The sequence below is a fragment of the Pleurodeles waltl genome, chromosome 3_1 (genome assembly GCF_031143425.1).
Source record: "Pleurodeles waltl isolate 20211129_DDA chromosome 3_1, aPleWal1.hap1.20221129, whole genome shotgun sequence".
NCBI lineage: Eukaryota > Metazoa > Chordata > Amphibia > Caudata > Salamandridae > Pleurodeles > Pleurodeles waltl.
The window spans coordinates 158,457,706-158,483,634 of NC_090440.1; the positions used below are offsets into that span (position 1 = coordinate 158,457,706).

The 25,929-nt window shown below is 45.1% G+C and overlaps 1 protein-coding gene across 1 annotated transcript in view; it reads left to right on the forward strand.

Annotated features, from left to right (window-relative positions):
* ETFA (electron transfer flavoprotein subunit alpha) overlaps window positions 1–25,929 on the forward strand; it is a 179,919-nt gene that overhangs the window by 41,204 nt on the left and 112,786 nt on the right. Inside the window, exon 3 of the mRNA XM_069222028.1 lies at window positions 16,839–16,920. Coding sequence (XP_069078129.1) covers window positions 16,839–16,920 — 82 coding nt within the window. The remainder of the gene's footprint in view (window positions 1–16,838; window positions 16,921–25,929) is intronic.

Here is a 25,929-nt window from a genome sequence, read left to right on the forward strand (position 1 = left end):
GTCACCGAAATGTGAGGGAAAAGGTGTTTTTTTGTCCACATTTTGAAGTTTGCAAAGGATTCTGGGTAACAGAACCTGGTGAGAACCCCACCAGTCACCCCATCTTGGATTCCCCTAGGTGTCTAGTTTTAAAACATGTGCAGGTTTGATAGGTTTCCCTAGGTGCCGGCTGAGCTAGATGCCAAAATCTACAGCTAGGCACTTTGAAATCTGGCATGTTTTTTGCAATGTAAAAATGTGACGTGTCCATGTTGCGTTTCCTGTCACGAGCATTAGGCCTACCCACACAAGTGAGGTACCATTTTGTATCGGGAGACTTGGGGGAACACAGAATAGCAAAACAAGTGTTATTGCCCCTTATCTTTCTCTACATTTTTTCCTTCCAAATGTACGACAGTGTGTAAAAAAAAACGGCTATTTGAGAAATGCCCTGTAATTCACATGCTAGTATGGGGACCTCGGAATTCAGAGATGTGCAAATAACCACTGCTTCTCAGCACCTTATCTTGTGCCCATTTTGGAAATACAAAGGTTTTCTTGATACCTATTTTTCACTCTTTGTTTCATCAGTCGAATTGCTGTATACCCGGTATAGAATGAAAACCCTTTGCAAGGTGCAGCTCATTTATTGGCTCTGGGTACCTAGGTTTCCTGATGAACCTACAAGCCCTATATATCCCCACGACCAGAAGAGTCCAGCAGACATAACGGTATATTGCTTTAAAAACTCTGACATCGCAGGAAAAAGTTACAGAGTAAAACGTGGGGAAAAATGGCTGGTTTTTTCACCTCAATTTCAATATGTTTTATTTCAGGTGTTATTTTCTGTAGAAAAACCTTGTAGGATCTGCACAAATAACCCCTTACTGAATTCAGAATTTTGTCTACTTTTCAGGAATGTTTAGCTTTCTGGGATCCAGCATTGGTTTCACACCCATTTCTGTCACTAACTGAAGGAGGCTGAAAGCACAAAAAATAGTAAAAATGGGGTATGTCCCAGTAAAATGCCAAAATTGTGTTGAAAAATTGTGTTTTCTAATTCAAGTCTGCTTGTTCCTGAAAGCTGGGAAGATGGTGATTTTAGCACCGCAAACCCTTTGTTGATGCCATTTTCAGGGGAAAAACCACAAGCCATCTGCAGCCCTCTTTTCCCATTTAAAAAAAAAAAGAAATTTGCGCTGTAATATGGCTAATTTCTTGGTCTCCTTCAGGGGAACCCAGAAAGTCTAGGTACCTCTAGAATCCCTAGGATGTTGGAAAAAAAAAGTACGCACATTTGGCGTGGGTAGCTTATGTGGACAAAAAGTTATGAGGGCCTAAGCGTGAACTGCCCCAAACAGCCAAAAAAATGCTTGGCACCTGAGGGGGGAAAAGGCCTGGCAGCGAAGGGGTTAAAAAAAGGTTATTTTGTTCAGACATCCTGGAAGCTTAACATGTGAGGATTGTGGTGTATTATATGGTGTGGTTGTGTAGCCGCACTGTGTAATACACCCACAAAACTTTCTTGGCTCCAGTCACGCTTGTTTGTAAAACCTCTAGCTGGACCTTGGGTAGCTGTGGATTTAAGCAGCAAGACTTAAACAAAGGAACTAGTTTCAAGCATTTAGTTGCACCAAACAACAGAATAAGAAAGTTACTCAACAGAGAAGAAGTCTGACACCATTTTATAAAAATAGGTTAAATGCTTATGAATTTGTAGACGCCAAGATGAGCAAAATCCGTTTGAGGATTCCGAAAATGCACATATTTAAGCAAAAGGTAAATCTCAGCTTTAGTTCAAAGCACAAACAAGCATTGGTAACCGTAAAATTTGAAAAATTCTAAAACTTTTAAAGAGTATTGATTGACTACTTCAGCCCAGACTGGGCAACCAGTTCTGACAGTGAAAAGGTCAGGGGGCCAGTAAGGAGTATTAGGATAATACCTGGTCACCAAAGCAGTCTTAAGTCCAGTTCCACACTTTATGCACAGACCACCATAGACTTGAACGAACCGGTCCTGATGCTGAGGATACAGGATGCTGTAGGATGCTTTGGTTGCTGTGTGGTCGATGAGGGGCTTCCTAGGGTTATTCCTTGGTCCACAGTTCAGGTAGGGGTACTTTGGCCACATGGGTCGATGTCCCTCAAAGTCCTACGTGGTCCACCAGAAGTCCAGTTATGACTGTGTTACTGGTCTCCGGTTACAGCAGTCCCAGCAGTTACCTTTGGTTAGAGGCAGTGTCTGTCTTTGACAACCAATCTGCACTCTGACGTCTCTTCGGGTGAGACAGGCTTGGGTACAACTTTTGGGCGTTGAGGAGTGGTCTTCTTGGCTGCACATCAGGGGTCAAAGACGATCAGAGGTTTGTTGCTATTGACTGGCCAGAATGGGCTATTTCAGCTTTTATGGCCCTGGTACTAGAACAGGGAGTCAGCGACTGACTCTTGGAGCTCACTTTTGTTCTGGAGCTTTGAGAATCTTCTCCATGAGTAAGGCACCACAAGCACAGACCTCTTTTACTAGCCCAAGGGGCAGCAGGTGCAGTCTAACGGTTTATCCAGCCTTTCAAGCCAGATGCAGGGGGCAGCAGGGCAGTCCTTCTGTCCTCTCTCCAGTCCAGATGTGATTTGAGGTCTGGGTGCCATATTTATGTCCAGAAAGTGCCCTCGTGGGTTAAGCGGTAAGTAGCCAATAAGCTGCCAGGTTCCCTCCCACTTTATGATTAATTCCAGTTACGTGTGGCATCTAAAGTATCCCAGGGTGCACTCGTCTGCCCACTCCCAGGAGGTCTGAACCCCTTGCTTCATGTGGAGCACATGGTAGTCCATCCAAGAGATGTTGCTACCTGAGGGCTGCATCCCCACAGAAACACGGTCTGGCAACTGGTTTTCCCTTTCTGTTTCCGCCGCCAGCCGATCTACCTGAACAAAGGAGCAACTCATCCCAATTGTGGTGGCCATTTGTCCATCAAAGATGGCTTGTCTTTTGAAGCTCACCTTTTGGGCCAACATTCTGTGAGCTTCCTTAAGGAGGCCTATATTCTTCCTGTGCTTGGGAGTCATTCACACTTCTCCCCAGGAGGGCAGAGCTCCAGAGAACGCCCTGTCTGCGCTCGAGCCCCCAGTGCCCTCCAAGACTCTAAGTAGCAGCATTAAAGGGCATCTCCTTTCCCAACACGTTTGTCAACTTTCTAACCATAGCCGTCCAGTATCCCTGAATTGCCAGACACAGCCAGCCCATGTGTTACAAGTCGGCAGGGCATGTGAACAGTGAGGACAGGCAGGATCAGGGAGGAGGTCTGCATGATGCAACCTGGCCGGTGTGAGGTAGGCACAATGTAGATAATAGGTCTGGACCAGGCGCAACCTAGAGGGTGCCATTGCAGCATCTCGCCAGTTGTCTGCTACAAGGGGGTCCAACCAACCCTCCCAATGGGTCTTAAGGTGGTCCACTGTGCCGGGAGCATTGATAATTCAGCTATGGTAGATTTGAGACATTCCCCCTCTACCCAACGCGCCCATGAGAAACTTGCCATAATGGGGCTGAATTCGGGGAAAGAGGTGTGTGTCATGTGGGCGTGAAGAGCGTCCTACAATTGCAAGTATTTGTAAAATTGCATGGAGGTCAGTGCAAAGTCATTCTGGAGCTCCTGGAAAGCTTGCAGGTGGATCTCCAACTACATGTCACCCAGTTGCGCTACCCAATGCGGTTCTATCTCTCAAAGCCCTCCAACTCCATCACCTCCCTCAGCCATGTGCCATGCCACACAGGGGTGTGGTGTGTGAGATTAGTGTCCCATATAGCACATTGGTGGGTAGACGTCCAAGTGAGGAAGGTCACTCTAGTCACTGAAGGGATAGAGGTAGGAATCTGGGACCCGTAAAGCATGGCAATCGTCCGAGGGGATGCCAGCTTCAACTGGTAAGCGGGGTAAGACCAACCCCCACTAATCCAGTCACTGACCACCAAGAGTTGTGGGGCTAGATAGAGTTTAAGATTGATCATCCCTAATACTCCATCATAAGGGGCGCATTGATGATTAAGGGCCAGGCGGGGATTAGAGTTGTGCTAGAGGAATGAGGATGCTGGTTTGTCTAGGTAGGTCCCGAAACCAGCAGCGAGATAAAAGTATTGGGAGATTTTGGAAGACATAGAAAAACTGTGGTAGAACCATCATGTTTTAGGGGGCAATTCTAACCATCATGTTCAGCGGAAGGGGTTGCCTTCTATGGAGGTCCTCTGGGGCATCAGGGGCTTGAGGTTAAGGGACCAGGTGAGTTCATGGTGGAACTCTACCCAGACACCTAGATAGCAGATGCTGAGGCGGCGCACAGGGATATCAGTCTTTCAAGCAACACAGTCCAGGGTCACCAAAACAGACTTAGCTGGATTACTGTGGAGACCCATAAAGCCCAGTTCACTCCTAGTGTCCCTTGTCCCATCGCCACCCCTGCACCTGGGTGTCGCAGCGGAGAAGGTGTGTGAGCGTTTGATTGCTAACACAAAAAGGCGGGGAGATAGGAGACAGCCCTGCCACATCCGCCTCCTGATACGGAATAACTTGGAAATCGCACCATTGATTTGGACTCTTGTGATGGGGTTAGCATGAAGTGTGCAGACAAGCTCCTGAAAGCGGGGCCCGAATCCAGCCTGCAACAGGACGCATTTGAAGTAGGCCTAGTCCACTGTGTCAAAAGCTTTCTCAAAATCCATGAGAAGCAAAGCCAAATGGGGTGGGAGCAGGTGACGATGAGCCAAGGCAACATAAAGTCATGTCAGGTAGTGCTGTGTGTTCCTGGCTGGCATGAAACCGCAGTTATCAGGGTGTATGAGTGTGCAGAGGTTCTGTTTGAGATGGGTGGCTAGGATTGTGGCATAGATCTTGACCTCCCTGTTGATGAGAGAGATTGGACGATAGTCTGAGCAGGAGGCCAACAGGGGTTGTGTGTTTGGAAATACCATGATGGTGGTAGCATCTGTCTTAGGTGGAAAGGTGCCAGTTTTGAATACTTAGTTATAAACAGCAAGGAAGTGGGGATTCAGGACTTTCCGTAGTGTTGTGTAATATTCTGTGGGAAACCCATCAGGGCGAGGGGTCTTCCTGTAGGTTACTGCAGAAATGGCTGCTCTGACTTTTTCATTTTTTAATGGCTGGTCCAACAGCTGAGTCTCTGAGGAAGACAGCCATGGAAGGCATATACTGCATGTAGAAAGTGAGGGTCATGGTTGGGTTAAAGTTTAGCAGGTGTCATATATAGCCGGCTGTAATAATTGGCAAATGTATGTGCAACATCCCAAAGGTTGTAGTGGATATGATCATGCTCGTCTGTGAACTTGGGGATAATTCTGTTCACCTGTGGTTGGGAGGCCAACCAAAATAACAGCTTGCCGTTCTTATCTCCTTACCCATAGACCCTGGCTGTCGAGGCATGCCACAGTTGTTTCACAGTCTCAAGTGACAGGAGGCGGATCTCCTTGAGTATTATGTCCACTTGCTGTGGCACGTCTCCTTGGGCATCATTGGTAAGGTGTTCCTCTAAGTGAAGGGTGCGAGATTCCAGTTGAGTGAGGTATTGGAAGCAAGCTTGTTCCATTTCGGAAATTTGGCCCTTGGCATAATCCCTGATAGTAGCTTTACTGGCTGCCCAAAGGGTGCCAGCAGAGCGGACCAAACCCTATTTAAGTTGGAAATAGATCTTCAGTTCATCACCAAGGGCGTGCATATAGGACTCATCATGTAGATACCAAGCGTTAAGAGACTACATGGGACAGGGGGGCACTTGTGGAGGAGCCAAGGCAGAGAAAAGAGGAGTGTGAGCCTTCCCCTGGAAGAATCTGGATTTGATACACCGCTCGGCAGTCTGGAGCTGGCATGAAGCTTAGGTCTGTGGGATTGGGTATGGTATACTGAGAAGGTATGAGTGTATTGACTGTGTCGGGGGTTCCATACCCTCCATACATCAGAGACTGAGCATTGGATGCACAATCCAAAAGATGAGCACCAGCCTGGCGAGAAACAGAGGGAGGGCCTGTGGCGTCTGGGTCAGAGGCCGTATTGAAGTCGCTCCCCCCCACCGCCGCAGGGTCGGCAGGAACTTGGAGAGATCCCAAAGGAAGGCCTCCAGTGCTGTAGGGGGCAAATACACACAATCAAGATTGATGGTCCACCCCTAACCGTTCCACAAAGGGCAAGAAAGTGACCCTGAGGATCTATTATTTTGCTGATAACGTATATAGGGAAGGAGCGACATCATAAGATAGCCACTCTTCGAGAACCACTGGTATAGCCAACGTGAAAGACCCTATCATAGCCCTGGAATGCCAGGAAGGGACAAAGATTCCCCAGCAGATTGGTCTCTCGGAGCATCAAGGCAGCTTGGGAGGAATCTATGTGTGTATTTTAGGACTGTGGTATGCTTCACGCACTCCAAAAGCCCATTAATGTTCCAAGACAACACCAAAAAGGACCCCATGGTAATGTAGGGGTATAACGTTGTGGCTAAAGGAGTCAGAGGTACCTGATCTTGTAGGGAAACTCACCCAAAGCATTTGTCTAGTATGTACGTTGAGTAACCATGTACAGAGGTTATACCATAAGAGTTGCAACTGAGGGATGTATCTGAATGCAGTGTAAGACAGTAAGGTATGAAAACAAGCCAGAACCCCCTACCAAAAAACTTAACTATACGCAAGCCCAACCCTTCAACAATGCCCCACCCCATACTTCCACCCCAGAAGCATCTGTCACCCACAAACTAATAACTAATGCACAACACAGCTTGGACCAGGAAGTGGAGTGGTGGATAATTCACATGCTCCAGATGCCCATTAACATTCCGGGGCAACACCCGTAAGGACCCAATGGTTGTGTAGGGAGATCACATTGGGGTTAAAGGGGTCAGAAGTACCTGATCCTGTGTGGGAACTTACCCATAGAATTTGACTAGCATGTACGTTGAGTAACCATGTACCCCGGTTATACCATAATAGTTGCAACTGAGGCATGTATCTGAGTGCAGTGTAAGACAGTAAGGTATAAAAACAAGCCCAAACCCCTCACCAGAAAACAACTATACACAAGCCCAACCGCTTGACAACCCTCACCCCATACTTCCACCCCAGAAGCATCTGTCACCCACAAACTATTAACTAATGCACAGCACAACTTGGAACTGGAAGTGGAGTGTTGAACCACTTGTGATGTCGGATCAAGTGCAGCCATCGGGAAATTAAACATGTAGCAAGCAGCAACAGACTTTTGCTTTAGTACTGCGGGGGATTAGGCAGCCAACAAGTTATATATTGGGCTCTGCGACAGGTTGGTGTCTGCTATCTCCTCCGTGGGAGGCTGCAGTATGGAGATCTTCTGGACTCAGTTGGGAATCCACTGCGGTGGTGGGCAAGCAAGAATGTGATGTGGCAGCAGCAGCAGCAGGTCCCGTGGATGATGGCACGGGGAAAGTGAGTTCTACTTTTTCATGCTGCACCTTCTATGGTAGCGGGTGCAATGCCTTTTTGGCTTTGGAGCTGCGACTGGCAAGACCGGTTCAGAAGACCTGGTCTTTAGAGGGAGGGAGCCACTGTGCCTGTGGAGTGGTTGCTGTTCGGTGAGCCACGTCCAGGCAGCCTCCAGGTTGTCAAAGAAGTGAACAACTCTGAGCCATGCTGGTAACGGGAGCCTATAGAAGAGGCAGAATGACTGGAGCTTCTGCCTGACTGATGCGTAGGATTGCTTCTGCACCTCTCTGATGTATTCAGGAAACACTGAAAATCTGGACGAGAGCAAGCCTCCCTCAAGATTGTGTCTCTGTCTTTGAAGTTGAGGATGCTGGTAATCATGGGCCTAGGCTGCTCCCCTGGAGGCAGCCTAGGGGTCAGGACCCTCTGCTCACTCAATGGTAAATCAAGGGGACAGCTGGCCTGATGGTATCCATGATTTAATCCAGGTTTCAAGGAAGTCTGCCACCTGCAGGGGTTCCACGCCCTGAGGTATTCCCACAAAGGGCAAGTTATCTTGTCAGGAGCAATTCTACAAATCTTCTGCCCAGCGATGGAGCTCCGCTGTGCGTGAGAGGAGTTGAGAGGCCTGTGGTTTCAGGTTGGTGACATTCTTTCACCATGGACAGGTGGGTTTCTGCCTTGGTGATCCTGTTTGTAGCGTTGTGCAGGTTTTGGCATAGAAGAGGTACATCGACGTGATCCGCCCGAATCTTGGTCTCCACAGTATCTTTGAAGGTGTGGATGGCCTGGAGGATTGTTATCCGATCCCTCTCTGGTGATACCAGTTTATCCACAGGGCCACTCCCAATTAGTCCCTGACTTGTCGTGTGTTGGTCCATTTGGGTCTGGGAAGCCACTAGGTGGTGAGGTCTGTCCTTGCCAGACAGTCTATCGGAGAGGAGACAATACTTTGCGGTGGACTCACAGAGGGATCCCAGTCTGCTTGTCAGAGAAGTGCGGCAGCACGAACAGCTAGGCCCACTATCACAGATCCAGACACAGTGATTTCGTCACTGGGGTGTAAGCTGGGTCTTTAGTCGCGAACTCGGGTCCCAGGCGGCCAACGACTCCGACCCCTTCTGCAAAACCAGACACCATCTCAGGGATGGAGGCTAGCCGGTGAGTGGTGAGATATCCCTGCAAAGTGCCTGCTGGGTGCAGGGCAGTCCTTAGGAGACGCTGGATCAGGGCGGGCGATGGCAGCAGGGTCCTGGGCTCGCTCACACGGCATACCCTCTTGCTATCGCTGGCAGGAGCCATACCCGATACTCCCAATGAGGAGCGGCCAAGACCGCTTCAGATCCCTGGCAGTCCCAGACCTCAAAGTCCAGTCCAGGCATGCAGGCCAGCCAGTGTTCTGTTGAGGTGTATAGGCAGGGAGAAAGCACTTGTTTATCTCTGGCCAAGCCAGCCAGGGTGCACCGTGGTATCCTAAATAGGGGAGGCAGGCAGGTGGGCCGTGTATAGTTTTAGACGCAGAGAACTGGGCCTGTCAGAGCGGTGCCTCCTGGCAACTGTTTTCAGCCCTTTGGTCGGGATTGACTCCAGTTTCTGGGTCATGGGCCGCAATACATCCAAGCCCCAGCGCCATTGCAGCATGGAGGGGAGGAGAGTAAAAAGTTACCAAAGGACGTAGTGGCAGCAAAAAGGCCTCCTCTCAACTCCATCCCCACAGGCTTCGTGTCTATAGGGCCTGAAGGAGGCTTGCCGCCTGGCCGAACGTACCTGGAGTCCGGGGAGTGGTCCTCCAACCCAAAGCAGCATCCAATAGATGGGGCAACTGCCCGCTGTCTTCATCAGTAGGCAGAGGCCGCCAGGGTTGGGTGCCGTCACACAGGTGTGTCTGGTCTCAGTAGCTGATGGGAGGTCACACCAGTTTCAGCCCCGATCTGGCAGCCACAACAGGGGGCCCAGGAGGAGCCCCACCCCCCTGTTATCAAGTCTCACCTCATGTCAGGTGCTTTCCGTAACAGGAAGGGGGGCAGGCTCTCGTGTGCCAGCAAGATCTGTGGCAGGGCAGTCTCCCGTTGACTGAGCCCTCAGCTTTCCATCACAGCCACGTGAGCCCCAGGGCCTCCTGCGCTGTATGTGTAGGCCACAGGGCAGAGACGTAGGGGGGTGCCAGAAAGCGGGGAGCGAACCTCCTGGTCTTCAGCAGGCCGGGTCTTCAGGCGATGACTCTGCCTGCAGCTTGACAAAGGTGCCTTAGCCCGTGCGCACGTCAGTGCCCAGCGGGGCATCAGTGCTTGTCATGCAAGGGCTGCCATCTTAGGAGAAGTGAGATCCTCATGAATCCTCACAGCTGACGGATGGACCACCAACACCAGTCTTTGAATGTGCAGCACCTAGGGCAGGTCCAGAGGTAGTAGAATGCACTTTTGCTGAAGAAGGAGCATACTAGTGGCTCGTGGATGGCAGCGGATGATGGAGGGGTCCGGTGCACTCTTAAAGTGCGACCGCCATCTTGAAGCTCCAAGTTTGTTTAAATGTCAGTCATACTAGCAGTTTTAGTACTACTCTTCTGCTGCAGACTGGGACCCATGTTGTGCTTTGTCAAACTCAGGGTGGTACAATCAGTGCTACGGCCCTCTGTGGACATTTTCACTTATGTGCCCTATGTTCCCCTGGTACCATATACTATGAATCTCTAAGTAAGTTAACATATACCAGTTGGGGGTAGCCAGTTCAACTTACACATTGAAAAGGGTGAGAAAGAACACTGGCACTGAGGTTTGGTTATCAGGCCTCCGGGCACACTCAGTGTCGAAAAACTAGCATGATCAGTCCAAAACATTTGGGGGTGATCATGCAAAAAGAGGCATTTCCGTACAACGGTTATGATGCATTATTTGAAAAAATACCTTCAAGAGTGGGGCCTAATAATGCAGGAAGGGTAGTCTACCTTTACACTCTTTCAATTTTACATTTGTCAAAGTCAAAAATTTCGAATCATATTGTGGGTTGTTATGCAGGGTGGAGGAATAGATGATGGGGGGAACTTTCCAACAGTGTGACACAGCATCCCACCCTACTGTACAAGACACCCCTCCAATTTGACACTTTACGTGGCTCCACTCTACTCCATGCCACTGTACTCTGTGACACGTGAATTTACTTTGTTATACTTCACTCCAAACTACGATATGCGACTCCACTCAACTCAACTTCAGTCTTCTCCACTGCAGCATACTTTACCTCACTTTATACCACTGTATGACAATCCACTCTACGCTGCTCCACTGTATCACTCTACTCTGTGAAAGTCCACTGTACAATACTCTATACATACACTGTATGCCACTCTGCTCCACTCTATGCCCAACCACTCTGCCCTGTGCTACACTGTATAACACTAGGAGACGCCACTCTACTCCGCTCTATGACACCACCATATGACTCAGCACTCTAGTGCATGTACCAGAGTCCACTGTATGCCACGTCACCCTATCACACTCCAGTGTATTAGACACTCTACTGTACGACACTCTGAAACACTGCACTGAACTGTACAACACTTTACTCAACAGAACTACATTCTATGCCACAACATTATACAAACTCTCTACTCCACTCTGCCACTGTACGACACTCTACTCCATGATGCTCCACTCTCCTGTAATGTACAACATACCCCTCGACTGTATAACACACCACTCCACTCTACGATTCTCCAGTCCAAGACACACCACAACACTGAATAGCACTTTACTCCACTCTGTGCCCTCCACTCTATTCCACTATACAACGCTACAGCATATAACGCTACTGTCTGACACTATCCTCCACTATCCTCTACAACTCTCCATTTAACACTCAGCTGAATGACACTCAACACTACGATTTAAAACACATTTTTATTAAAAAATAAAAACCATTTAAATTCAATGGAAAAAACAAAGGTTAGGGCTATGTTATAGTTAGGGAAACTGTATTTATTCCATATATACAAACCCAACTTAAACTATACAAACATTAGAAATTCTAAAGGTATAACTATAACTTAAATTTAGAATTTAGGTACCACATTCCAGTTAATATAAGTCGCACACCTTAGTACACAGTCTTTTCGCCACACTACACTAGCCATAACGTGTCACTTTATCATGCAATGTGTTCCCACAAATCATGTCAAGTGTTGTCATAACTGCTGTGATTTCACATGCTTTGTCATGTAATATGCAAGGGTCTAACCAGAGCATGGAGAAGGTGCAAGTTATAGTTAATGTAGTTAATAAAGTTTTCCCAACTATAACATAGCCTTAACCTTTGATTTTGTTTCATTTAAAAAATATATATATTCAATAAAAAAACAGTTTAGGAAGCAAAGATTATGGCTAGGAGTGTGTGTATAAATATATATAACTTTTTAGCAAATACCTTTATCCACATTGGCATTTTGCTTCTTCCTACCACAGCTCGCAGGCTTTCATAGAAGCAACTGCCATCATACAACACTCAGTTTGCTAAGAATAAGGTTGAAGACACTTTTATTAACCAGTGACACATATATAGAGTAGGATGTAATCAGAAGTGTTCCTTTCCATAGTGATCAAAAAATGCATTTAAAGTAGCTATATTGGCTCCTCGTCATAAACCAACTTTGGCATAATTAATTACCATATTTAAAAAAAGTGCAAGTCATTAAAGTAGAAAAAGTATATAGTATTTCTTTTTTTTAAATAGAATTGTATTGCATTTTCGTAGTCCTACTTACCTACATCACAGTAGAATCATAATTGCTTGGTTTCAGAAGGAGTGTCAGTATGAAATACAGTTCTCTCTTCCTTTCAGATAATATCTCGTAGCGATCTAAGCTAAAGTATATATGTATTTCTGTGGAAGCCACAGCCATTCAGTCTTGTAAAGAACGTTTGAAGCAGCTCCTTTTGACAAGAGAGGGACCTCTAATAGTGGCTAGAAGTACTGCGGGTTTGTAATATACTTGATAAACAGTTGTTTCTAACTCAAGAGGCAGCCTTGTTCATGTTTTCAAACTGTTGCTTTTAACTCGAGGGGGATGTTTAATAATGACTTGAGATACTGCAGCTATGAGAAAGGCCAGACTTACTTGCTTTGCAAATGCTTGTTTAAGCATGTATTTTATTCTAGGAAAATCACGGACACCTGTAAAGGGTGCATTATAAAATTGATTTGCTTGCGGGTATTCTCATTTCCATTTTAGACGCCATCTCAAAAATGTTGCAAAATTGGCTTTGAGAAAAGTTTCAGTCTGGGCAGAGAAAAATGATATTGTTCCTCTGGAACGCGAAGGGTTCCTCCCAAGTTGTTAAACAGTTGTCCATTGCTTCATACTATGAAAATCGGCTCAAAATGCTTTGCACTTGGTGGGGAAACTGAGAAGTCTTTATTTTTTATTTTCGGCCAGCCTTCAACTGAGTGGGTACACCAATTCTTTGGACAAACTAAAAGCTTGGAGCATTCTTCTGGGGTTGCTTTTAGTCTTGAAGTTGTGCCCAAGTGGAGGCTAATCAGAAGGATAGGTTATTGGAATCACCTAAATATGGCCATTAAAAGGGCTTTTTACTTGCCCCAACACTTATTTTTTTTTTACTTCAGATTTGACTGACCGTTAATTATTAATTTAGACAATTGACTCATTTTTCCCCAAGATAGCACATAATACAGTATTGTGCATTCATTACATTGACAGTGTCATAATTTATAACGCTCTTAAAGGTTTGTAGCACAAATTAGACACTGTAACACTTTATTGTAAGAAGAATAAATTAACAGTTAACATACACAAAACAAATACTGTGATTTTTGCAGCTAAGGTGCAAAAATGTACCGAGTCTTTGGAGAGTAAAACAGAAGTGGGTCCACACCTACACATTTTTAGAGGGAAAGTAGTTCTTCAGGCATTTTACTTTGGAGAAATATTGAATTTAGAATTCAGTGTGGGCTGGGCCAAGCTAGAGGGGATTTGTGTGAAAAGTATTGAATTTTCCCTAAAATCCAATGCTCCAAGCATTGAGAGTTGAATAGGTTTTGTAGCCCCGGCCCCCTTCAGTCCTCCTAACTCCAATATAATTTCTAATAATTGCTGTATAGGCTATGAGAGTAGTTCTCTCCGAACTCGCAACTGACTCAATTTCTCCTTTACAGTTGTTAAGGAATTAAATGGATCTTGTTATCCTCTGAGTTACGATCTCACTTAGAAATTGCTGTGAAATAGTTAACTGCAAAAATTGATTCTTTGTATATTTAAGCACAAGAAAGTAGTTTGTTTCTTTAAGTGATGATTAGATAATTCAGAGATTTTTCCCTGTTTCTCAAGCCTTCCCGATTGGAATCTACGGCTGGAGAATCTTCACTTAAGATTAATAAATGTGATTAATAAGCAAACTGGAAGCATAACGATTAGACTTTCTTATATCCAGAGTTGTAAAATTAATTACTTGCATTCTGAAATAGTAAAAAAAGAAAAATAATTCATTACTCACATTGGCGGGTGTAGCTGGTAATTACAAGAGAAGCTTTGTTGCTTGGATCAAAGATAAGATTAGAAAAATGCCAAAAGCCAGTACAACCATTTTAGAAGAGGAAGCTGAGCATTAGTAAAATGCCCTGAAGTTCTAAATATGTCTTCGGAAGACTAAGCTGGCTGATGCTTTGTATACCCTTCAACTCACTGATGGGTATGTGTTTGTTCTTGTTGGGAAAGCAAAGAAAGGTTTGTACACTTGAGCTCAGCAAACACTGATGCAAAAGAATTACAGCCAAAATGTAATGCACCCAAACAATCAATTAATAAAACAGCAGGTGGCGTTGATAGTCATTGTAATGTTATTTTTATGTAATACGTATCTCAGTCTGTTTGGTAGAAGCATAATATTGGCAGCAGCATAGTAGCGTTTTTGGGCAGTGTAATGTTATGTGCAAAATGAGCTTTCTCATTTCCACATTTCGCCACAAGAAAACATAATTAATGCTGAGCCAAATCAAGGGACTGATTTTACTTGGTTTTATAAGATGACAATTATTGGCCTCTGGTGAGGTCAAAAACCTATTTAAATAAAACTTGAACTAGTATCCTGTAGGGGTGGTGTCATTGCCTCAGCAAATCAGAAATGTTGGCACCAAAGATGCTTTATCTGAATTCCAAGTTCAACAAAAGTGTGAATCATGAACATGATGCACATAAAGACATTTGTCATGTTATGTTAAAGTTGTACTTAGGCACTGCATGGGCACCAGTACTGGTTTCATGGCACTAGGTGAATAAGAAGAAACCTTAATATAGTGTTGCAGAAGAACTAAATTTATCGAGGGCAACAAAAGCCTGATATTTTAGTGAACACTCGAAAGCTAACAAGGTAGGCATAGATTGAATTCCATGGAACGGAGGCTCATAATCTGGGAACCGAGGCTTCACATGTGTGTTCTCACCTAGGCTGTTTTCCAAATTTGACATCTGAAGAAGAAAAGAATATGTGCAAACAAGCAAAGAGTAGAATGATTAGACTGATGTCTCAGCCATGATGAAAACTGGTGACTGGCAATGTATAGCTATAGAAAATAAAGCACTCTAAAGGAGACTCAGTGCACTCCTCCTCTTCCAGATCTTGGAACATAAGGCACCTCGGGGCTCTTTGTTGAGCCCCACTTCATTCAATGTATATGTCAGACCTTTGGCAGAGATAGTGAAACACGTTGGGGTCTCTATTGTCTCTTATGCAGATGATACCCACCCTATCTTATCCGCTGACTCCTCAAGACATCACCAGTTTCCAGAGTTGTATGCTATAAGTGGCCGGCTGGATGGAAATAATAGTTTAACATTAAATTCCAGTAAAACAGAGATCCTACTGTTCAGTAAACACTAATTTGTGGGAAGATCTTTGGTGGGTGGACAGCATGGAGCCCACTACTTCACCTAAATCATCTGTGAAAAACCTTGGCTTCTGGCTGGACAACTCCCTCAGTTTCAAGAAACAAGTAACTACTCTGGCCGGCACTTGTTTTCGTCTTCTGAGAAGACTGAAACCCATTATTGGCCTATTTCAACCGCACATTCGTCAGAAGATTATCCAATCTCTCAATCTATCTCTCGTTGACTACTGCAACATCCTCTACCTAGGTTGCAAGAATTCGATCCTAAAGAGGTTACAGTTGGTCCTATACACGGCAGTCAGATTACTGTTTTCCCTCCCTACGTTTTGCACCGCTTCGGGGCTTCCTTGCAAGGTGCACTGGCTGCCGATGTAGAGGCAAATCCAATATAAAGCCCTCAGTACAGCGCATAGGATTCTGAATGCACCAGTTGCCCCTATTCTATCTGATCTAATTTGACCTTATCTTCCAAACAGAGCACTGTGTTCGGCAGAGCTATTTGGCTGCGACTCCACAGTTCCATCGGAAAAAAATAAGTGGACCCTCCTTTTGAGTTTTAGGTTCTGTCCTCTGGAACAGTCTGCGTCGCGATCTAAGAAATATCCAGAATCATCTTGATTTCAGGAAAAAACTCTACACCTGGCTTTTCATCTATTTGAGGTCCTATTTCCTCTACTTCTGCTCTCTTGGTGATGTATACTGGTTCAGTGGATAGTGCTGGGAAGCCCTGTTGCTGAGGCAGCTACGTGTGCTACAAATGTTATTAACGTAACAAAACAATCGGAAGCTAGTGGAGCTTCTCCAGCATCTGTGTAGCTTTGGAAGAGTGAGGGGGGCCTTGTCCCCAACTAGCCTCCTTGGCCTGAATCATCTTTCAACAAAGGCCCAGCACTTTTTACAGTCGTAAATAAAGGGCATTGGATCAGTCTAGAAGGGTATTTGCAAAAATCACTGTGATATACTCGTCTGTTTATGTCCAATTAGGGGGAAAGATGCTGATAGCGACGGACAGTGTAACTCTGCTGAACATATGTAAAATCCTGAGAAAATACATTGTCCATAATTGCGTAACTCGCTGTATGTATTGTCAACATTTCTCATGTATGAAAACAAGTTAAGTGCACGTCTAGGATTCTGGGTCTCTTCATGTTTCTCTTGGTACAACTACATGGTGTAAGTCCTGCTATCAAGATCCCTGTGCCACTCGTTTCTCTCCTTCCACCTGACCATTTCTTTCAGCAGCTTTCTTAGTCCTGACACTAGTACATCTTCCCTCATTCGCCCTTCGCCAGGTCACTCTTTCCTTGCTTGTGCACCTAATACCACAGTCATTGAGAAATTACACATACTTAATTTGTGATTTCCATTTCATTGGATATTCATTAAAATGTAAAAAGCTTGGTTTGTCATATTGCTGACTCAGACAATTGTATACCTCCATTTCTGTTTAGGTAGCAACTAATTGTGTTGAACTGAGCATTGTGTATATTTGTTTTTTGTAGGTTACAGAAGAATTGAGCAAAGTGCAGGGTGTTTCAAAAATATTTGTGGCTCAGCATGATGCTTACAAAGGCTTCCTGCCTGGTGAGTTGAAATACTGTAAATGTGTATGCATGTAAGGTAGCTCAATTGGTTTCTATGTGTCACACGTTCCAAGTGCAGTAGGTTGATTAAGTAATTTATACCGCTGAGATTGTGTAAAATAGGTGCATGTTACATTAATGCCATTACAATCTGTTGCCAACCAGGAATATTGCCCTCTAATTGGTTGAATGCTCCAAAAACTAGAATTCTTAGAAAAGGGAGAAACTGCCGTTAATGAGTCCGGTTCCAGAATAAGTGGTCCTTTCCGTACCTTTATCAGGCTGTAGGAAGGAAAGTGGGATCTCTATTAACCTGTTTTTCTCTATTGAAGTGTTCTCTAAGTTTATAGCCCGGGAAGCATACACTACCCAACTCGTCAGTGTATTTTGAATCTGAAAATCAGATTATATCCATAAAGGCCAACTTCGACCAGCAATCAGATGCAGCAAGTCTTCCCATCTCAGGTAACGAACTGCCCTTGACCACATGACCTGCCATCACAATAAAAGAAACTGGTGCTCCCATGAAGTCCATCCACCTCGGAGTCCTGTCGGACTCTGCCCTCAACATGTCTTCATGAATTGACTCAATCCCATCAGCAAAGCCCTCACTCCAATCCTTAACGCCTCCATCAACTCTGCCCAGTTTCCAAGCTTCTGGAAACGTGGCTCAGACACTCCCCTGCCCAAGAGACCCTCAGCAGACCCAACCAAGTTAAACCAACTACAAACTGATCTCCCTGCTGCCATACCTGCCAAGGATTTAGAGAAACTCATTAACAGATGCTTCACTGACCATCTTGTCAACCAGCAGCTCCCAGACCCCACACAGTCCTGATTCTGACCCAATTACAGCACAGACATGGCACCCATCACCACAACAGGCAACATCTGCATTACCCTGGACAGGAGGCACACTGCTGCTGTCAAAACCTATTCCAGATGCCCACAGGGCACTCAGGGGTTACTGGGATCAACCATATTGGGCTTTTAGTATTGATTTCCAGTGGCCCAGCCTACTTAGGAACGCTGCTCAACTGCCCTGCCCTTCTGTACTTGACTCTCAGTGGTAGCTATGGTCCAGTAGCAAGACTTCTCCTATGGGTGTAATCAGGGGTGTGAAATGTAATCAACTGCTTGTCCATGGGAGAGGTTGCTTTATAAATCTACTTGTCCTGTAAAAAAAATTACTTGCCCCTTTGTTGCCACATAGTGCGGGGATACATTAATGCAGCAATCTAATTTTATAAAAGCTCTGATAATAGCCTGTCTGATTATGCCAGAATTCTGATTATGCTAGAATTCAAACCCTACTATATTAGGGTTTGAATTCTAGCAATTCCAGCATTTTGCCTTCTTTCCACAGATCTACATACTGAGGCTGGAGTTATAGTTAATGAATAGTTTCAGGGTTGGAACCTGTGCAAACCTGCTAACTTGCATGTTTTAGGGGTTCTCACCAACTCTTTTTTAATCTTCTCCTATTCTGAGAAATGTTGGAAATTTTCTCCTGACAGAGGCAGAAATAAAACTTCTTCCACAGTTGGGAAAAATAGTGGTTGGAGGGAGAGTGAACTTCTAAATGCTGAACGGATTTTTGCATGAGCAATTCTATACCTACATATTTGCTCATGCTAAAATGGAGTTCACAAATATTATCTGGGAGTACGATTTCCAGGCCTACTTCTGTAAATTATTGTGAATTCGTGAAAGCTGTAAATCTGCAAAAACTCAAGGGCGTAATGTCACTGGTGCACTTCTGTGACTTTTTGAGACTTGGGCCCCTAATTAGGTCTTGAGTTAACCAAGACTTTTTGTTTTTATTACAATTCTGTCTCTCTGTCTATAGACTGGCTTCACTGTGAGTGAAAGCATTCTTCACTTTCACAAGGAGCATATTGGCACACAAAGTAGTTATGTTCAGTGCCCGAGACTACTGTGGCAATGTGTGCTTTTTGAGACCAGAAAATATTATTACTTTTTGCCAATGTTTCTTATAATTGTAAGGGCCTGGCAGCTCCCGCAACAATTCAGTTTTACAAAAACCCATGTCAAAACTAGACACGCATTGACAAAACCAAAAGGCTGACCATCGGTGTCTCACCTATTGGTTTTGCCAATGATTGTTTAGTTCCCTGTTTCCCAATATCTTGTTGAAACTGGTTACACTGATTTTCCATTATGAATATTTTTTGGAAATACTAGCATGCATCAACACATTTTAGTGGATGGTGCTTCAAAGAAATTGTATCTTACATTTCACAGTAGTTTAGCAAAATGTTGTTTCCTAGTTGCATTTTTGTGAGCATTTAATTTGAAAGCAAAGTCTCAGTCTTACTTTCAAGCTTCTGCAAATATTTGCTTTTAATCAGGTTCATGTAAATATTTACATCTAATCAAAGAGCATTCTGGGAGCATTATATAATAGCTTTATGTTGTTAAACTTTGCAAACGTGTGTACACATTTTTATACTTTGACCACTGTCACCAGTGCAGTCTGAGCTTACAACATTTCCTTAGAGCGCTTACCCTAATACTAAAGGCTTTGCATTAATGAACCATAATTACAAGTTCAAACAGCATTAACATATGGACAAAAATATTACCTGAACTGCAGACAGTGCCCTTCTTTGATCTATAATGTGATACAGTAAATCTGCAGGGGGTTGGGCCTACGTGCCCCAAGGACAAAATACAAATGAAAACTTGTTGTCCTTGACCTCAAGTTATATGTCCTGGGAGTTGTACTATTGGAATACCACACCCCTGGGGGGAATGTAGGTACAGGTCAGTGAGCACGATTCATAACTCAGTGCAAACAGTATAAACATAAACTCAATGTCCAGCCACATACTTGCTTTTATAAGAAAAGTAGTATTTTACTTCTAATGCTACACATGCAAAGAAGTATAACTTTCAGAAGCAACAACAAAATCCCCCTTGAGGTTGGAGCTCTAGTAGTAGTCAGGAAAATTCCTATTGCATCCTTATTCGTGGAACGTGTTCTGGGTTATTCCTTGTTCACTGACTGTCACATCTAGGGAATGCAAACTATTGGCCGTACTCAAGAGTTCTCCCTTTGACTCTTCAAGAATGCTGTCAATAGCTCCTATGATGCCACAGCACCGTTGGCAGCAAGTCCCCTGGGGCCCAACTGGCCCCTTTCACACCTTACCAGCTGTTGCAGCACGGGAGAGTTCAGCTGTACAGTGAGTTCCCTCAACACGCATCAGTGAGTCCTGTTTTGTTCAGAGAAGTTGGGCTGCTCATGACCCATGTGGCTGCACCTGATGGCTGTGGCTCTCTCTCCTAAGCGGCACCGTCGGAGGTGTCTCAGTTGTCAGAGCAACTCTCTGCTCGTGAAGATGCGGTAAGTTGACTTTGCTCAACGAAAGGGGGGGGAATCCTTTCTTCAGCTCCCAACTGGAGCCAGTGAAAGTGCAACGTCGTCCACTGTGTCTCTGGCAGTCCTTAGTCAGAGGCAGTTCTCTCACAATATGGGTCTAATCTGTGAATCGTAGCCTCAGTCTCTCTTTCAGGTGGTGGCCCAAAACCTTTGGCAACATTGGTGTCAGCAGCCCCTCCTGGCATGTGGGATTGCCGAGGCATATGGTTACATGGATGTAGATTATTCCAGCACAAGCACCTTGGCCCAGACGGTCACAAGTCTTGGCACTCTTTGAACTATTACCTTTACCATTGGCACCTTGTGGCATACGGGGTCAGCTCAGTGCTGCGGTACAGGTGTATCAAGACCCGCACAGTACTCGGCACACAACTCAGTCTACGTTGGCCCTCTCCTGGTATACAAGGGTTGTTTAAGACAATCCTGCACATGGGTTATAGCACGATCAGTGTACAGCTGAATCCCTGCACCCCACACAGGGAATCCTCAATGTAGGACTCCCCCACTGGACCTTGCTCCATCCAACGCTTTCCTCTTCCTCATAGTGTACACTGCTCCTGGCAAGCAGGCAGACGCAGGTGCTCCAAGGCAGGTTATGTTGGTTTCCCTCGGTGGTGTCCCCTCACCCAGCAGGGAGACTAGCAGGCCTTGGTCCCCAGTCCTGGTCACAGAGAGAAGTCTCTCAGAGCTTCCCCTTCTCACACAGCCCGTCTGGCTGCTTGGCAGGTGACACATTTTTGGGAACTCAACCTACCCTTCTAATAGTCCTTTTCCAGAGACCAAATGTGATTTAGGGACGGGTTCTCTGAAGTTGGGGTTCTGCTTCTTTTGAAGTAGACATTTCTCCTTTTATTATTTCTTTCATAAAAGATGTCTGTCACAACAGGCTCGACTACAAACCTGATTGTCCACAACACAATTCGTGGAAATGACCAGAGTTCACACCTGGATGTCAGTCACAGTGATATGTGCATGAAAAGGTTAATTCCAGACCTCCAGCCCTACTCTTCATGTTACCCTCAATGCCCCATCTCCCTTCCTGAGATGTGCCCAGGCTCCTTCCTCGTGATCTATCACTGAACCAAAGTGCAGTCTTTTGAAGTGTAAATGGAGTGTCTTCCTTTTCCCTCCAGTGTGTCCCCACCCACCTCTCAGGATTGCAGCAATGCACAAAACTATCTGAGGGTTTCCTTTCTTCCTCATGTCTTCACCAGGCAGGCCTGGGATTCTCAAAATGGAATCCAGGGTCCTCCATGTAATGTACCATTTCAGGCACACTTACTCGTACATCCGTAGCACGCTCTCTGTCCAGTATTGTTCCTCCATGCATTGTACACTTACATGTACATATACATTCAGCGCACAAACTCAGTCTATGTGCACTGTTCAGCACTGAAGCTTTTCTATATTTAACCAAGATGTGCTCTTTACAAACACACTCACTGCCAGCATACAGACTTGCTTTGTGCGCGCTGCGCAACACTCAAACCTTCATGTATTGTACTCCATGCAAGCACATATGCACCCAACACATTGTTTCGTTGTGCATGTTCTGCACAGCACTATACCTCTCATGTAATGTATTCCTTTCAGGCAACATACACCAAGTACATGTGCTATACACAGATGCACTGCTTCATCCTTGTACTGGACCCTTCCCAGGCACACATACAATCAACACACATTTACTGCTCCTGCGCAGCACTCCATATATACCTGATGTAGACCAAGGGTGAGCTTAGCTCATAGTAGTGGAGGTTTTAAAAGGTGAGTGAGCCTGTAGGCCTCACTCCAGTGACACAAGATAAAAAGGACCTGTTCACTGCTGCTGATCCCTTCACAGTATGGTGACTCCACTTGTGCTGCTTAGCTCCTGGTAAAGGCAGTAGCCTTCCAGCACTATGAAGGTAGTGCTTTGGCACACCACTTAGTCTAACAAGACTGCAGTCTATGAAAGAAGCCCATGTCATGGCGCACATGCATGATTTGTGATCACCTGTGAAGGAGAAACAGCATTAGGCATCCAGACAGCAATACAGCTGGGCATTTCAAGGTAGGGGTACACTCTTTTACCATGCAGAGGCACAATAAGATTTTTTTTATTTATTATTATTATTTTTTTTACAGCTGCTGCCACTTCTCCACAGCCAAATGATTGATCACTTTCCCTGTTTTCATGGAACGTTGTAGGCCTGTCCAAAATATTGAATGATGATGACTTTTGCTCCTTTTTACACAGAATGAACTTATTTGTATACAAGAATCTTGGGTGTGTGAGCCACCGACCCTTCCAGTGTACCTTACCTTTAATGCAAATACTATAAAGGGCAACTAGGGGGGCAGGGCAAAAGGGGGACTAGGTGTTTTTATCATGAGCACAGTGGTCTTCAACTTTAACAGAATAAATTCTGGTTCTGAAAATCTACATGTAATCATTATAACTCTAGAGGCGTGTAGCAGCTCTCTCAGACCTCTGGTTCTGATAATTGTATACTTTCACTCTAATGCTAAACTTAAAGCTGGGGCCATCAGACAATTGGAGGTATCCCTTATAGTCTGCAGATCCAAAAATCCAAATGTGTGCATTACACACTAATGAGTGATTTCAACTTAAATCTTGTATATGATACTTCGGGAGATCCGACAGCCATGACCTCACAGCCAACACGTGTTTCGTCCAACGACTTCCTCAGGGCTGGGAATTTGTATTGTGGAACAATTCACAACGCTATATCTGAGATCAGTTAGTTTCAGCTATTGTTTTATTCCTCTCCTGACCAAGTGTATGCTGGAGTTCTTGTTTAGCATCGTAAACGCCATATCGGCCAATAAATTCTCCACCTTCAACCGGTCGCGAGTACGCCACAAGCGAGGCCATCATGGAACCAATGAGCGCACAATCGAACTACTGAATGTATTGTTGGCTCTAATCCTGGGTGTATCTATGTGATGAGAATATAAAGCAGAAATACGGTGGAATACGGTGACTAATTAAAATTTAGCTAAATATGGCATCAAACCAAAGACTTTAGCATGCTTCTATGTGGGATCATTTCACAAATGTACTTGTAGGATGGGACACTGTTTGTATGAAATATTTGGGGATATTACTTAGCTATATAACATATCCAATTAGGTATCTACTGTGAGTATTATGATAAGTAACGAGTGCCTCTGAGTGGTATATTATTAATTGATTGGTTTGTCAATCAATGGGGGTTGAAGGGTGTTATCCCCATAGAGTGCACCGTTTATAATTAATGTGGTAATTGGAGATATAAATTCACTACTTGGGGCGCCATCTCTTCCTTATACAAACACCCCCCGGGAGTATACAAATAGACAACTGGCTTGTTCATGATGGTGTTCGGGATCAACTGCAGGCCATTTATGACCCAGGTAGCCCTCAGCAAAACTTATCACTCATTTGATCCCATCATAGAATCCAACTGGCAGATGTTGGCATAATCAAGGACTCAAAGCCACGTGGTTCATTCGGGAAATCCGAGATTTAAAGAAAATAAATAAGGAGGCTAAACAAGCTGGGGCACTCCCCATGAACCCGACTAACAGAAGGCTGCGTATTCAATACAAGCAGAAGATATGGGAGGCATAGAGAGTCCATATGGAATCTCAGTGGGCAGAAGTTGTAGAAATGAGTAAATCAGACTCCGTAAAGGACTTTTTGGCATTTATAGACACACTAGGCCCACAGCCTCTTGTAAAGCAGGGCAGTTTAATTAGTGAGCCAATTTAGAGCAATATATACTAATCTGAGTCAGAAGTGATCCTGCCCATTTGCACCAGTTTACGTCCCCTCCCTTGTGAAGGCTAATGCAATAAGGCTAGTAATCAAGGGGTCCAAATCAGATGGTGCCCTGAGTCTTAACGTTTTCCCAAACAGCCTCTTAAAATCTAATTTGGTTTACTGGACACCGCTTCTAATTAACTTAGCTTCTTATGCATTGGAAGCTCCGTGTGTCCCCACAACATGGCAGTGGTTTATCCTGATCTTAAAGAAAGGTCTACACCAGGGAATTACAGGATAATTGCCCTGTTCGACGCAGATTCCAAATTTTATGCCAGAATACTTACAACAGAACCAGAATCCTGGGCCTAATCCACCATCCTAATACCTCCCACACAAACTGGCATCGGGGGCGCCAGTAGTAGTTAGACCACATTCCTGGCCTCTCCTTAGTCACCCAGGGGACGCTAAAAGTAAAACAAAGCAGCCTGTTGGTTCATAGACTATCACATGGCCTTTGATGGAGTGAATGGCTCGATACCCTGGTCTACAGTACAGAGCTGGGGGATTCTGCCACCGCTCTTGGAAGCCATCCAGCCATTATGCTGCAGCACTTCGGTGCGAGTGACTCTGACTGTTCGTGGGTACAGACCTAAAAAGATCCGATCCAGCAGGCCCCGGTGGTGGAGTTGCGGAGGAGGGATCTGGTGGGATGGGCTGAGGCGGAGCTGGCAGTGCAAGCAGACGCGAGAGCCGGGGAAGGGAGATGCCTACCTATGGATCCATGGAACATTTTCTCGAGAAATTGGAACAGGAATCAGAAGCACAACCGCCGTGTTTCCGAGGCCTGTGTGGAAGGCGTGACCCGGGTCACGCTGTGGACAGGGAAGGCAGATGTACCGCAGGGACCTGGAATTGGCCACGTGCCCTGGTACCTTGATGAGTCCTGTGATAGAGCGGCGGTGGCACGAGGGAGGCAGGCGAAAGTGCCGCTACTCCCTACCTCAGAAGGCTGGGAGGGAGGGCTGCACGCGTTGACATTGTTATTCATGGTTTATTTCCACCTGGTAAAACCGCACTGAGTTATACTGTACTGATGGCCTCACGCCATGCGAGTTTGCCTGAGTGCACTTCGATAGACTGCATCGTTGAACTGCCATTGAGAAACGTATCCGTGTTTCTAGTGCTAGATATGTGTGTTGTTCTATGATAAAACAATAAAGATACCTTAGGGGAAAAAGGAACTATAGCCCATACCAGGCAAGTGACATATTTCAGTTCTTCACATCTGTCTTTTTTCCGGAAATATTTCTATATTTTATCCAATAGTCCCAGGTGTTCCCGTACTTTTATGGGCATCCCCTAACTTCACAGAGAGGGGTGTCCGCAAGCAGCACCAGTCCACGTTCCGAAGCGATTCTTTTCTTCGTATGTTGACTTAATGTTGTGGTAACTCTTGCTTCATGTAAATAGTTATCCCACTTGCACTTTATTGCATTTAGTCTCCCTGTCCGTTGTCTGTCACGGTAATGTCATTCCTTAAGCTCGTTGGTTTTTAGTGTGATTTGATTGCTGTTCTAGTGAGTGCCCTTTGTGTAGTGTGTGACTTACTTCACCGCTGGACGGGTGTAACCTTAAGGCTGCGTGGCTTATTATAATACTACAGTGGTAGTGGCCGTTTCCTTTTGTGAATTGACATTTTTGGAGGGGAACTTGCACTTTTGTCAGTGGATTTGTATGTCCTATCAACACCCCGCCTTCATTTTCATTGCAAATTTGAATATGAATGAATGACTGATTGTTCAGACGTGCCTGTGCAGTTTTGTCTTCTAAGTTAAGGGACAACTATGGTCAAA